Genomic DNA, 15,485 nt, shown 5'->3' with positions numbered 1-15,485 from the left:
GAAATGGCAGTGTAATAACGGATAACTCAAATTGAAAAGCTACATTGTCAAAACACATTTGCATTCAATTATACAGTTTAACTTATTCAACTTTTATAGAAATTTAAGTCGACATTTTAGATGCAATTTCAAGGCATCAGCACTGTAAAGCTATTACTGAACAACAAAGAAATAAAGAACAAAGAAATGTACAGCACAGGAACAGGCCCTTCGGCCCTCCAAGCCCGTGCCGACCATACTGCCCAACTAAACTACAATCTTCTACACTTCCTGGGTCCGTATCCTTCTATTCCCATCCTATTCATATATTTGTCAAGATGCCCCTTAAATGTCCCTATCGTCCCTGCCTCCACTACCTCCTCCGGTAGTGAGTTCCAGGCACCCACTACCCTCTGCGTAAAAAACTTGCCTCGTACATCTACTCTAAACTTTGCCCCTCTCACCTTAAACCTATGCCCCCTAGTAATTGACCCCTCTACCCTGGGGAAAAGCCTCTGACTATCCACTCTGTCTATGCCCCTCATAATTTTGTATACCTCTATCAGGTCGCCCCTCAACCTCCTTCGTTCCAGTGAGAACAAACCGAGTTTATTCAATCGCTCCTCATAGCTTATGCCCTCCATACCAGGCAACATTCTGGTAAATCTCTTCTGCACCCTCTCTAAAGCCTCCACATCCTTCTGGTAGTGTGGCGACCAGAATTGAACACTATACTCCAAGTGTGGCCTAACTAAGGTTCTATACAGCTGCAACATGACTTGCCAATTCTTATACTCAATGCCCCGGCCAATACTAATCAGTTCCGCATGACCACTTGCTGGGGACACGATTATATCATGTGGGGGGGGGGGGGCGGAGAGGGGGGGGAAGAGGGGAGGGTGAGATAGAGCATTTCATGGTCATCGCTAGACTTTTAATTCCAGACTTTTTATTGAATTCAAATGTCACCATCTGCAGTGGCGAGATTTGAACCTGGGTCCCCAGAGCATTACCCTGGGTCCCTGGTTTACCAGTCCAGTGACAATACCACTATGCCATCGCCTTCCCTACTGATTGCGACAAAATGGCCAACAGCCTGAAAAGCTAGGCCAGATACAGAATTGGACAATCTAAATTAAACAGCAGCCAACAGTTTGAACGGTCAGGCCTGATGGAAATTCAGACAGGCTGAAAAAACACAGAGGCGAACAAAAGCCAATCTGAACTTGTCGTGAAAGTTGGGATCGGAGATACTCGACCGTGGTCGATTTGTGTATTGGTTAGTATTGGCCAGACCTGCGGGCACCTCAGGTCCTGGATCAATGAGACTCAATAGCACCTGAACACAACATATAGAATGGGTAAGGCGCACTCAGTACACTCGGGAATGGATCCCTCGGGGGCTCTTGGCGTCTTCCATATATGGAATCAGCACTCCCATTGGGTGCTGCGACCCACCGCCTCCGGTAACCTCATTGGTTGGAAGCCAGAGAATCTTCCAGAAGGGCGCGAAAGAGAGAAGGAGAAGATATAAGAGGAGACACCTGGAAGCCACCTCCAGCAAAGATTGCACCCCAATGAAGACAAGACACGGTTGCGAGATCCACCTTCACGTAGAAGACCCGGAGTTCAGAAGCAAGATCAACGCAATTGGGAGAACTCAGCAAAGAGTCATAACTGGTGGAGAAGCCTAACCAAGTTTAACTGCACGGGTAGTATTCAAGTCTCAGATAGATCATAGTATTAATAAATTAGTTAAGGATTTAGAGATGTTGTATGAGTAAGAGTTTGGATCATAAGATTCCGTAATAAAATCGGGTTGAAACACAAATCCACTCCTTGTACTTTGTTTGTCTCGTGAGTAAGGGCACCTGGGTAAACGTGAACGAGTTTAAGATAACTGGTTAAATTGTCTAAAGTTTTCAGACAACAGATGCAAAAGTATTGTTAGAAATAAACATGTGAATTAAATGCATTCTAATTCAAGGAAATATCAGTATTCAGGATCCAAATTACATGCATGACTCCACACATTTTGTTTCTGCATCTTCCTCAAAGTGCCTTAGAACCAATTGTTTTCTCAGGGTTGAGGATTAAGTGACCGTCTCGCAACTTTCAGCCACTTGTTCTCCGCATCTCCCAAAGTCAAAACTGCTTGCTACCTTACTAACAAACCAGAAACCAGTCAAGTACTGAACTGTGGTGACAAGCTAGACTTTGGATCTTTAAATGTTTCAACTCAATAATCCACCTTCAAATCAGAAAAAGATCATATTTCATTTTTTAAAATTCCAAATGATCAAAGAGGCACAAAAGTAGGCACTTAAATATCAATCTTATTTTTAAAATCACACTGGAGTTTCTAATTTTAGACTTAAGCAAGTTAACTACTTACAAATTTTTCTTTGGTTGCGACTGTGGTGCAGTTGCCATTTTTGGCGGTCTTCCTCGTCTCTTCTGTGGTGTGGATTCCATAGATAAAGACTCGTTGACATCAGATTCTGGTGTTTCTATTCTATAGTATAGATAATTGCAACAGTGTTTCTTTGTTCAATTTCTAAACATATTAAAAAGTAATGTCAAAAATCTATAATTACAGATGCTATATCCGTACAATTGGCTGCTGCGTTGTGAAAAATAATTACATTTGGCCTGGGTTTGCTGAGTTTATTAAATACTTTGGAGCAATCCTAATACGTAGAAGAATTAATACAGAGAAGAGTAAATTGCAAGGTCATAATTTAATCCTGTGGATCAAACAACAAGAGTAAAACTATCAGTTTATAAATCTCACTTGTTAGTTTAGGCGGGATCAGCCAGGAGACGGGAATTGTGTGTATAAGCTATGTTGGCAGGGTATGGTTGGTGGTGTGGGGGGGGGGGGGGTTACGTACTGAATTATGTTTACATTTGTATTAGTATCTTTTGTTGTTATGGAACCATAAATGCCTTAATAAAATAATGCGTTAAAAAATAAATTTCTCTTGAACACTTAGTCCCAAAATTGTCATCTGTTAAGCAGATACTAATTTTGCACATTAGTTTTTAATTTCTTTAATTTTAATGTTGCTACATCAGTTTTCAAATCTATTTGGGGTTTAAGATAAAGCAGTTTGCTTAAAAAGTGAATTAAAACACTTATGATAATTTGCAACTAATTTTAGGGATGTCCATAAGCAGCATGAAAATAATCTACCCGAAACTCACATCAATAAAACGTAAATTTTTTTAAAGAAGTAATTGCATGAAATTTACAAACCTTCAGGGTCCAAATAATTCTAATATAAACTTTTAATATAAGGGCAGCTTTATTGTTAATGATATTGTTGTTACCAACACCATTACCACCAATCACACAGCTTAGGTTTGTGGTATTTTATGATTTTGTAATACATTAAGAAGAAGAGGAATATTTAATTAAAAAATTAAAAGTAAACAATGGGATCACAATGATTCCGAGAATTCTAGAATTGTCGGTGTAAGTTCTCCAACTGTTGTAAAGTTAAAGGGTTGTACATTGCTGCCACTGTTTTGTGTCGCAAAAAAACACGGCTGCTGGAACTGATACCGGAATTCCCAACGCTGGCAAATTTCAGCAGCTGGTGATAAGGATGCAGGTAGCAAGCCCACATGCAGCAGTCCTGCCAGCTCCATTGCAATTTTGGCAGAGTTGGGCCAGCTTCTGAAGGTGACATGATTTACACCAGCTTAGTTGTCATGAACCATGGGGGAGCCCTAGAATAGAGATAGAACTGTTTGATAGGCAAGTTCAAAAGATGTTGACAGCATTTCATTTTGGATTGTTGCACTTGGTATAATTTCTTTAAATCTTTTGGACAGCGTCATAAATCTTTCTTAACTTTACCACTATCTCCAAAATCCAAATTTCCCTTGTCGCCATTTCACAGCATTGCTGAGTATACTGGTCATTTAATGCTCTAAATCTAGTGTTCCATAGAATTCCACCGAAAGAGCACACTACTTAGTCCCACTCCCTGCAACCCCACAAGATGATCATGGCCAATCCACCCAACCTGCATATCTTTGGACTATTAATTCTGCAATTATTCACTGGCTAAATCAACACTGTACCATCACATATTTCCCTTAAAGAGGCAAGTGAGGAGTGTCCATGTTAAAATGATTTGGGTTTGCTTTGGAGAATTTGGACAGATTGATAATGCCACTCTACAATTAAGGAAAATTAGTTTGCTTTGGTGCAGGATTGGTTATCAGGATAGAATTTACAGCAAAAGAGACCATTCGGCCAATTTAGTCTGCATCGGCCCTTGGAAAGAGCACCCTACTTAAACCAATGCCTCCACCCTATCCCTGTAACCCAATAAACCCACCTAGTCTTTTGGACACTAAAAGGCAATTTAGCATGGCCAATCCACCTAACCTGCATATCTTTGGACTGTGGGAGGAATCCGGAGCACCCGGAGGAAACCCACGCAGACGGGCCGGGGGGGGTGGGGGAGGGGGGGTAGAAAGAGTGCAAACTCCACATACAGTCACGCGAGGCCGGAATTGAACCCGGGTCCCTGAAGCTGTGAGGCAGCAGTGCTAATCACTGTGCCACCACGCCGCTTTGATGGTGTTTTTTTGTGACACCGTGTGTAATTTCACACTCTTACTGACTCCACACATTATTTCATATTCTTCCTCATTCTCTGGTGAATCGACAGAATTCCCTGTCCAGTGAAGCAGTTGAGGCTACCTCACGGAATGCTTTTAAGACAAAGATAGATGGAGGGGAGGGGGTTGGGGAGGGAGCGTGCTGGGGAGGAGAGTGGGGGGTTGGGGAGTGTGCGTGCCGGGGAAGAGGGGGGGGGGGAAGTTAGGGAGGATGCGCGCTGGGGAGGAGTGGGGGGGAAGTTGGGGAGGGTGCGTGCCGGGGAGAAGAGTGGGGGGTGCATGCCGGGGAGGAGTGGGTTGGGGAGGGTGCGTGACGGGGAGGAGGGGGGTGCGTGCCGGGGAGGAGTGGTGGGGGGTGAGTGCCGGGGAGGAAGGGGGGGTTGGGGAGGGTGCGTTCCGAGGAGGAGGGGAGGGTTTGTGGAGGATTTATGCCGGGGGAGGGTGCGTGCCGGGGATGAGGGGGGGATTTGGGGACGGAAAAAAAAAGACAAAGATAGATAGATATTTTAACAGTAAAGGAATTAAGGGTTATGGGAACGGGTGGGTGAGTGGAGCAGAGTCCACAAAAAGACCAGCCATGATCTTATCTTTATTATTTTTTAAAAAATTTATTCGTTCACGGGACATGGGTGTCGCTGGCTGGGCCAGCATTTATTGCCCATCCATAATTGCCCTTAAGTGGGCATTTCAGAGCCAACCACATGGCTGTGAATCTGGAGTCAAATGTAGGCCAGACCAGGTAAGGACGACAGATTTCCTTCCTTAAATTGAATGGCAGTGCAGGGTCAAGGGGCCCTGTGGTCTACTCCTGCTCCTAGGGAAATAAGAAAATTATGGATTCTGTTTCAACAAGTTTGCAGAACAAGTTATTTATTCTAACCAGCCTGTGAAAAAAATGTTATTTATCTACCCCCATAATGATTTTTGCCATTTTTACTATGCTGTTCACTATTGACTTGCCAATCGATGGAAACAATCTCACTCTTTGCACCATCACAATTCTTCAGAATCTTAGGGACTTAGTAGCTGCGCTATACAAAGAGCAGTAGGCCATTCAGCCCCTCACGTCTGCTGCACTATTTAATAATATCATGGCTGATCGAATAGCCACCTAAAACTGCATTTCGCCTACCCCGATCATCGCCTTGCTTACCAAGAATCTATCCAGTTCAGCCCTAAAAATATTCAAAGACTGCTCATTCTGAAGAACTCCATGTTTCCACTTTACTAATTTTGAATATTTGATGATCATTTTATCTTTCATGTTTTACTGGTCAGTAATAAATATAATTTTTAATTCTTAAAGGTTTTAGTCTATCAATAACAGAGGGTAAATGAAATTATCACTTTCCAAGTACCAACCTTTGAGATTTTTTGGGTGTTCTTGGCTGTCTGGTTCTCTTTTGCTTTTGTTCCTGGTTTTCATTGTCTCGATCACCAGTTTCTCCCTCGACTGATATTGCCTTCTTTCTACTCCTTTTGCCTCCCTTTCCTTGTGTCTCTCCCTTAGGGACTTCCTCGATTGTAACTTTTGGTGGACGTCCCCTTTTTGTCTTCTTTGGCGGACTATTCTGTTCATCTTCATTCTCCAAGAGGTCTTCTTTTGATCTTTTCTCTTCTGGCCATTGCTGTTCATCTGACTCAGAGGTGTGCGCAGCTCGTTTTCTACCGCGTTGGCTTGTTTTTGTAGGTTTCACCTGATCCAGAAGTTCTGCACTCGACCGATCCTCTTGATCCAAGGAAATTGCAGAAGCTGCTTTTTTCCGCCCTCTTGGTTTATCGGTTTCTGACTATAAAGAACAATTGGTTATTCACTGAGAGAGCCAAAAAAACACAACTACAGCTACCTGTGATAAGAACGAGATTGAATAAAACAAATTTCTCCTGGCAATAAATAGATTATTTTACTATGACTTGAGCTTTGTTTGTTGAGCAGCCTACAGGTTACCATGATGTAAAACATTTGACTGACAGAAGGAAACTGAGAAGTAATTATTCCATAAAAACAACTATTACAGTAGATTACATTTGGGTCAGACTGCAGTACATTTCAGAATGTCTCGAATTCATTCATTGCAGCAATACGGTCATCACTCAGGTTATCATTGTTACTCTTTGCAAGGTGATTCTCTTTGCCCTCCCAAGGTGTCAGAACATAAACACAGTGACACAGCATTTATCGTTTTTAGAACTCCGCTTTGAATCAGTTTCCCACGAACCAAGCTCATCGAGAGAAATTAGAGTGTGACCAGACAAATGTAACTGGATAAAAGTGCCACAAGTTCAGCCTTGATGCTGGATGCTATCTGAGCCCATAGTTAGATGCAAGTCTCCACAGAAAACTAGAAGTGGAGCTACATGAATGATTTACGCCTCTACAATCTTCCCTTGAACATACTCGGATATACATACCCTCAGATGATCAGAGTCTTCCCTCTTATCCATTTTCTTTGCTGGTAGAGGTGGATTCTTCATTACTGTGATGTCCTCATTTTCACTGTGATCGATTTCAGTGCTATCGAGCCTTCATTAAATTATTTACAAATTGAGCATTCAAATACAGCCAACATGATCAATCCATTTCTTGTTCTATTTCCTTGCACACAGATTTCCTCATCCAACTATTAAGGGCCGATGTGGTGGCACAGTGGTTAGCACTGCTGCCTCAGCGCCAGGGACCTGGATCGATTCTAACCTCAGATGACTGTCTGCGTGGAGTTTGCACATTGTTCCTGTGGCTGCGTGGGTTTCCTCCGGATATACCGGTTTCCTCCCACAGTCCAAATATGTGCAGGTTAGGTGGATTAGCTAATGCTAAATTGACCTTAGGTGGGGTTACAGGGATAGGGTGGGGGATTGGCCTAGGTAGGGTGTTCTTTTGGAGGATCGGAGCAGATTCAATGGGCCAAATGGTCCCCTTCTGCACAGCAGAGAAGTCTATGATTCTATTCTAGTTCCTTTCTCAAAATAGACCTTTCAGAATTTTCCGCACAAATAAGCACCAAATGTTTTCTACCCATCTTATCATTAAAGAAATCGGTGAAGTGATAACAAGCTTGGAATTACTCTATTTAACATCTGTACTACAAAATTATATTCTGTGAAAAATACTGTAAGACGGGCAGCAATTATTTACATTACTACAGGAGTATAATAGCCAACATTAATGTTAATTTACCCAAGGATCCTTCCAAAGTGTGCCATTTTTCTGATTAAATAACTGTTACCTGCATATAATTTGCTATTATCATTGCTGGTTATAAAAGCATGAAATTATACCTTTACATTATCATTTGGAAGTCATTTTAGGAAATGTACAAAATATAGCAAATGTTTATTTTGAACCTGAAAATTGCATTCAAATCCATTGGTATTAAATACAAAATAAAACTCCTTATTGCAATAAGTATTTACAACTCAAAAGACCAAATTACTAAATTAGTTCAAACTTTAAATGGAGGTAAAAAAATTTGAAAACAAGTTATGTAATTGAACACTAAAAAATGCACCAAAAGCCTTCCTCATCTCTGCTAAAGAGAGTGATGAATGGCAAAATATGGTACCCAAGAACGAGTGTTTCTCCAGGTGTGAGTTTGGACAAAGTCTGATCAGTTCCTCTCCTCGTACCTACTTAGCTCCCTTTCGCAGAAGGTATTGGTCATGTTTAGAAATAGGAACCCTAGATAATTTTCCTCTTCTCCGAGCCAGAGAGAGTCATGGGACCTTACTCTATACATGACACACAGGATGTACTTACTGAGTCATTGCTCAGTGTGCCAGTTTGACGGAATATGCAACAGTTGCATCTCATAAGGTTATTATACACAAACCAAGATCTTCATTCTATTGTGTTTTACATTTTAATTAATTCTATTACTGTTTTTTTTTATTTTTTTAAACTGTTTATGGAATATGGATTCTCAAATTATTATTCCCCTAAAAGAAAATATGCTATCTTTGAGATGGAGTACTATACACGTTTCAGTATTTAAGTATATAGCATTGAAATTTCTCATCAAGTAGTAGGGGTCTGGGGGACTTTGCAAGAGGAGGTCACGCGCTAGGTAGCTTCCGCCAGGGCACTTGCTTTTTGGCCTTTTTGCCTGGTTCCTGGGGGGTATTGGTGGATACATTCTACACATACGAACGTATGCCTATTGTTTGTTGAAGAATGTCAAAAAAGGGCGGAACTAAGAAGTCTGCGGGTGGAAATTCTTCAACTGGGTTTTTGCGTGGAGCCTCAGTAGGGGAGATGGCAGTTGTGGCCAGCCGGTTCACGGCAGACATGCAAACTGGGGTGCTGGCTACTGAATTTGACAAGCATTGAGAGGCAGAGGAAACTGATGTTCAAAACCCATCGGAAATCAATTGGGGAGGTGCTGGGCCCTGCCGGAGAAAAGTTGAAGACACCTTCGGAAGCTGTGAAGGAGCATGGTGAGGTGTTGAAGGGGCCGTAAGCAGCCGCAGTGGAGGTTAGATGTGGGGTTGCTGGATGATGAGGTGGTGCGAGAGCGGGTGAGGGGAGCCATACAGGGCTACGTGGAGCTAAACGATACGGGGGAAGTCACGGCCTCCCATTCTGTGGGAGGCGCTAAAGCATTTGTTGGGGGAAGAATTTATTTCAATTCAGGCACACAGGGAGAAAGCAGAGTGGGTGGAGATGGCAAGACTGGTGGACGACAGTTTGAGGGAGAATAGGAGATACCTGGAGGCACCGGAAGCAGGGCAGTTGAAGGAGAAGCAGAGGTTCCAGGTGGAGTTTGGGCTAGTGTCTACGGGGAAGGCGATGGACAGTTACGGAGCGCCAGAGGGGCAGTGCATGAGCACAGGGAGAAGGTAAGCAGGATCTTAGCTCATCAGTTGAGAAAGCAGGAGGCGGTGAGGGAGATTGGCAGGGTGAGGGATGCTAAGTGTAAGGTGGTGATGGACCCGGAGGGGGTGAATAATATGTTTGAGGCATGGGCAGTAGTTTCCCCAGAGTAGAGGAGGGGCTGGTTAAGGGTTTGGGGGCCACAAATGGACTGAGGGAGATGATGGATAGTATGGGGACAATGCAGAAGTGGGGAAGGCCCCGGGAGCGGACTGGTTCCCAGTGGAGTTTTGTAAATGTTTGGGGCAGACCTGGTGCCACTGCTGGTGAAGCCGTAGAATGAAGCAAGGGAGAGAGGGGAACCCCACCCCTTACATTGTCGCACATTGTCACGGGCTTCCATCTCCCTAATATTAAAGAAGGATAAGGAACTAGAGCAGTGTGGGTCTTACCGCCCGATATCTTTATTGAATGTAGATGCCAAGCTGTTGGCAAAGATGTTTGAATCACAAACTGCATCCCAGGGGTAATACATGACTCTCAAATGGGTTTTGTGAAGGGGAGGCAGTTGACGCCGAATGCGAGGAGGCTGCTTAATGTAATCATGATGCCTTTGGAGGGGCAGGAGGTGGAGGTAGGAATGGCGATGGACGTGGAGGTGGTGCACAATTCGGTCCAGTTTGTGGATTGGGTCCAGTTGCTGTATAAGGCGCCAGTCACAAGTGTGTGGTCGGACCGAGTGAGTTTGGGGTTCTTTGGGCTGCATCATGGGACAAAGCAGGGGTTTGCGCTCTCCCCGTTGCTCTTTGCCTTGACGAGAGCGCCGCTGGAAATGGCGCTTAGGACGTTGAGGGCCTGGAGAGGGATTGAGCAGGGTGGGGACGTCAAGCACAGTCACATTGTATGCAGACGACCTGCTGCTGCATGTTTCAGACCAGTTGGGCAGTATCGGAGGCAGCATGGGGATCTTAAGAGGAATTTGGCTGGTTTTCAAGGTACAAGTTGAATATGGGGAAGAGCGAGGTGTTCCCAATTGAGACTAGAGGGCAGGAAATGAGGTTAGGTGAATTGCCGTTTAGGGTGGTGGGGGTGAGTTTTAGATACTTAGGTTCCAGGTGACGCGGGGCTGAGCACAGCTGCACAAGTTGAACCTGGCTTGGCTGGGGGAAAGAGATGAAAGAGGATTTCAAGAGGTGGAATGGACTGCCGCTATCAAGGTGGATGCAGGCAGTAAACATGACTGTGCTGCCAAGGCTTCTGTTCATGTGCCAGAACCTCCCAAGTGATTTTTTTAAGACGGTCAATGCGTGGATCTCTGGATTTGTGAGGGCGGGAAAGATCCCACAGGTTAGGAGGGCTTTCTTGAAGCGGGGATGGGGTGATGGCTGCAATGCCGTATATGGTGAATTACTGCTGGAAGACGAATATTGCTATGGTTAGGAAATGGGCCGTGGGGGAAGGGTCGACTTGGGGTCTGATGGAGGCGGTAGCGTGTAATGGAGCATGCTTAAAGGCTTTGTTGTCGGTGCCTCTACCATTCTCGCCAGCCAGGTACTCAGTGAGCCCAGTGGTGGTATCGGCCCCAAGTGCATGGGGGCACTGGAGGCAGCAATTGGGGCTGGAGGGTGCCTTGCTGTGGGCAGTGATCTGTGCCAGCCACAGGTTTACATTGGGGGGGGCTTGATGCAAGGTTTTGGGGGTGGCAACAGGCATTGATAGGGCGATCTCTTTATAGGGGGCAAATTTGCAAAGTTGAAGGACCTAGAAGAGGAGTAAGAGTTGCCCAGGGGGAACATGTTTTAAGTACGTGCATGTCCAAAACTTTGTAAGGAGGAAGGTGCCGTCCTTTCCTGGGCTACCGCACATGGGGTTGCAAGACAAGGTGCTGTCGAAGGATGAGATAGGGGAGTGGGAAGGTGTCTGATGTCTATAAGGAGTTGATGGATCGGAGTGTCGGAAGACCCGGGAATCCAGAAGGAGCAAGAGGCTGACGTTTTTGGCCTTTGCTTCCCTGGTAGCCCGGACACGGATATTATTAGCTTGGAGGGACTCAAAGCCCCCGAAGTCGGAGACCTGGCTAACTGACATGGCTAGCTTTCTCTGTCTGGAGAAAATCAAGTTTGCCCTGAGGGGGTTCGTCCGGAGGTGGCAGCCATTCGTCGACTTCTTTACGGAAATTAATCGCCAGCAGAAGGGGGGGGGGGCCTTGGGGGTAGTTTAGTGTAGAGTAGGAGGCTAGAAGAGGTGGGACCTGTGAGAGAGGAAGGCGGTTTTTGCACTATGTTTATAATTGTATTTACACTATGTCTTCTGTTACTGTTATAAAACCATAAATACCTCAATAAAATGTTTATTTGAAAAAAGGAGTTGATGGATTGGGTTGGACAAGTCGACATTTTTGGACGGGTTGGAGTTTCCAGTGGTCGGGGATGCAGGGCGGGAGGAGTCAGTTAGGCCCAGAGGAGATTTTGATAGGTATGTGGGTGAATACAAACAGGTAAAGCTCCTAGGCCTGATGAGTTCCCTGTGGGATTCTACAAGAAGTTTGCAGATCAGTTGGTCCCATTGCTGGTAGATATGTTTTATGATCCTTTGCTCCTGGAATCCCTGCCTACCACACTCTCGCAGGCTTCTATTTCCCTTCTGCTGAAGGAGGAGGATCCCACGGAATGTGGGTCATACCGGCCTATTTCACTGTTAAATGTGGGCGCAAAGATATTAGTGAAAGTGTTGGCGGTAAGGTTGGGTCCCAACTCCCCGAGATGATTGCGGAAGATCAGGCAGGCTTTGTTAAGGGCCGGCAATTGCCAACCAATATTGAAGGCCGTTGAAGGTTGTTTGTTCCCAGTCCTTTGGGCCCCGAGTCAGAGGTGATTGTCTCTTTGGATGTCGAGAAGACATTGATAGGGTGGAGTGCAGGTACCTTTTTGAAGCTCGAGGTACCTTTTAGGTCTAGGATCAAAATTGATTATGTGGGTACGGTTATTGCACAGGGCCCCTTTGCTAGTGTTCATACTAATGTCTTGAGCTCGGAGTACTTTCAATTAAATAGGGGGACAAGACAGGAGTGTCCGATGGGCCCCCCCCCTCCCCCTCCTTTTGCGTTAGCGATTGAACCCTTTATTGCTTTGAGGGCTTCAGACAAGTGGAAGGGGATGAAGAGGCGAGGGCTCGAACAGGGGTGTCCATATATGCTAATGATTTGCTGCTTTATGTTACAGGCCTCGACCCCACAATGAGTGAAACAATGGAACTTGCCTTATTATTGGGTGGCCAATGCTGAGAAGATGCTGGGGTGGTGCAGTGACCCAGGTTCCATAAGGGGACAGATAAGGGGGAGGTTGTGTCGGGGATATAGTCTTAGGGCATTGGTGACGGCTTCGCTTCAGTTTTTTTCCGGCAAGGTATTCCTCACACCCGGTGGTCGTGTCCAATTTAAGGATATGGTGACAATTCAGGCTGCACATTAAGCTTGGATTCATATCAAGAATGGCCCCTATTTGTGCCAATCATCTGTTTAAGCAGTTGAGACTGGACTGAGGCTGGTTTAGGGTGTATGGAGGGAAAAAGGACTGGAGAGATTTAGGGACTTGCTTGTGGAGGGACGGTTTGTCAGTTTGAAGGAATTGTTGACGAAGTTTTGGCATTTGGGGCCAAACTCGTTCAGGTACCTCCAGATATGGAATTTTATACGAGGGTCCTGCCCAACATTTCCCATGGCGCCGCCGACATCCCTGATGGAGGGATCCATTCGCTGGTGGGGTCAGGGGAGGGTAGCATGTCAGGCATTTACAGGCGGATTCTGGGAGGAGGATTCGGATCCGGATCCGTGGGCAGGTGAAGGCCACGTAGGAGAGGGAGTTGGGACTTACATTGGATGATGTGTGGAGTGACGCCCTTCGTAGGGTTAACTCCACATCATCATGCGAGTGACTGGGCATGATCCAGCTTAATGTGGTGCATACGGCGCACCTGACCAAAGCTAAGACGAGTGGCTTCTTTCTGGAGGTAGAGGACAGATGCGAGCAGTGCTCCGAAGGGGGTTAGCCAACCACACGTACATGTTCTGATCGTGTTCCAAACAGGTAAGCTTTTGAGTCTCCTTCTTTAACACCGGTCAGTGATCTGGAGCCTTGTCCTCTGGTGGCCATTTTTGGGATGTTGGAATCACCATTCACTGTTTATAAATAAAATAATAAATCGCTTATTGTCACAAGTAGGCTTCAATGAAGTTACTGTGAAAAGCCCCTAGTCGTCACATTCTGGCGTCTGTTCAGAGAGGCCGGTACGGGAATTGAACCCGCGCTGCTGGCCTTGTTCTGCATTACAAGCCAGCTGTTTAGCCCACTCTGCTAAACCAGCCCCTTACTTTAAGTAATTAGTCAGTTTGTTGCTAGGGCGGGGGCGGGGTTAGGTTTTTTTCCCCCACTCTCTAGGCTTTGTGGATGAGGTTTTTGTTATGTTGGTTTTGTGTAACATTTGCTGTGGGTAATATGGGTTTGGTCATAACATTTATTGTAAATGGAAAATATTTAATTAAAATATTTTGAAAAAAGTAGGGCATGTAGAAAAAATGAGTGGTCACAGAGTATACTGGAAAATAACCCCCCCTTCACACAAATAATTTTGACGTAACTGGCTGAAATCTGACACTTGTCCCAAAACGATTCTGTTTTCAGCTCAGAACAGAGGATTTTAACATATTCTCCTGGCAAAAGTCTACTTATTTTTAGACTGCTGAATGTTACTATTGCTCACTATGGAATTTACATTGAGCCCTTTTTTTTGTACCTTCCTTTGCTTCGTCCAGGAGAACTGGGATTAGAGTTGCTGCTGGCATTACTCATAGTCTCCATTCGTGATGACTTGGTCTGTGCCTGCTTTCCTGCTGATGACAGAGGCTTATTTACTGCACCTAGAACGTTAGTTGCCTTGGGCTGTGTGGAATAAAAATCCATTATGATTACGTTTTGAGGCACTAGCTGGCAGTTAAACTTAGAATTGTAAAACTTGAATTTGAATTTCCAAGCTTAATTAATACATAGTAAAATTTACCGATTAAAATGGAATATAAACTTCATCTTAACACAACTAATTTTTAAAAATGCATCAATTCACTATTAAAAAAAGTCATTTCTAGCCAACAATATAAATTTAGGACAAATCTAAGGCGAGCAGATTCTGTAGTGTGCAGAGTAAACGTGAATGAAGATTTGTATGAAAGCATATAACTAAAGTTTACAAGTGTATTAGAATTAAGAAATCAATAATACCTTGCCAGGTGTGAAAAAAGCTTTCATTTCGGAAGGCAGATAATTTTTGCTATTGTTGAAGTTCTGAAAAACAAGTAAAAATTGATAAAGCTTTTATTTTATCAGACATCAATAGAACATTGCACACTGGAAACAAGTTTGCAGTTTTCCATCTTGTATCCGTGAGGTTACCGCATCCTGCTGCTGAACAGGTAGATTTCCGAGCAAAATAAAACCTCAAAATAAATATCTGCGAGCAGCAGTGTAGCTACAGTCACAGACAAATGTAAAACTGACATCGTTTTGCAGTTCCTAAAAGCAGAAAGAAATGAAGAAATACATGCAAGTCAGATTTTCTACTTACCCATCATTTTCCCCAAACCAATTTTAGCAAGTTGAATTTCATTTTACTAACGAAGGCTACAGTTTCAGGTAACAATGCCGCAAGGCAAAAATGACTATGCTCCTATGTCCATAGGATTCTTCTACCCCCATTAATTTTGTTGGAATGCCCCCATGATACTATTTCTTCTTATTTACATATCTTTATTGTCATACAGTGAGAGCCACATATTAACAAGAATATCAACAACAGCATCAGATAATACATACATAGAAATCTCACTAGGCTTCTAATAAGTCTTCTAAAAGTAACTACATATTCAGCATTCATAACACAGGCAAAGTATTTCAAGTATTAATAATTCTATGTGAATTTTTTAAAAACATAATATTAAGATTTATACTGATGACCATGCAAAATACTGTAATTGCAAGTAAAGAAATTTTCAGGCTTAGAGGTAGCA

The 15,485-nt window shown here is 44.0% G+C and overlaps 1 protein-coding gene across 3 annotated transcripts in view; it reads right to left on the bottom strand.

Annotated features, from left to right (window-relative positions):
• pds5b (PDS5 cohesin associated factor B) overlaps positions 1 to 15,485 on the bottom strand; it is a 289,329-nt gene that overhangs the window by 11,159 nt on the left and 262,685 nt on the right. For all 3 annotated transcript variants that reach the window (XM_072477000.1, XM_072477001.1, XM_072477002.1), the window contains exons 29-33: positions 14,701 to 14,763; positions 14,219 to 14,364; positions 7,030 to 7,141; positions 5,980 to 6,407; positions 2,375 to 2,494 (exon numbers count right to left, since the gene is read on the bottom strand). In XM_072477000.1, the coding sequence (XP_072333101.1) occupies positions 2,375 to 2,494; positions 5,980 to 6,407; positions 7,030 to 7,141; positions 14,219 to 14,364; positions 14,701 to 14,763 (869 nt within the window). The remainder of the gene's footprint in view (positions 1 to 2,374; positions 2,495 to 5,979; positions 6,408 to 7,029; positions 7,142 to 14,218; positions 14,365 to 14,700; positions 14,764 to 15,485) is intronic.

The sequence above is a fragment of the Scyliorhinus torazame genome, chromosome 15 (genome assembly GCF_047496885.1).
Source record: "Scyliorhinus torazame isolate Kashiwa2021f chromosome 15, sScyTor2.1, whole genome shotgun sequence".
Lineage (NCBI taxonomy): Eukaryota > Metazoa > Chordata > Chondrichthyes > Carcharhiniformes > Scyliorhinidae > Scyliorhinus > Scyliorhinus torazame.
This window is presented reverse-complemented; position numbering and strand designations above follow the sequence as displayed.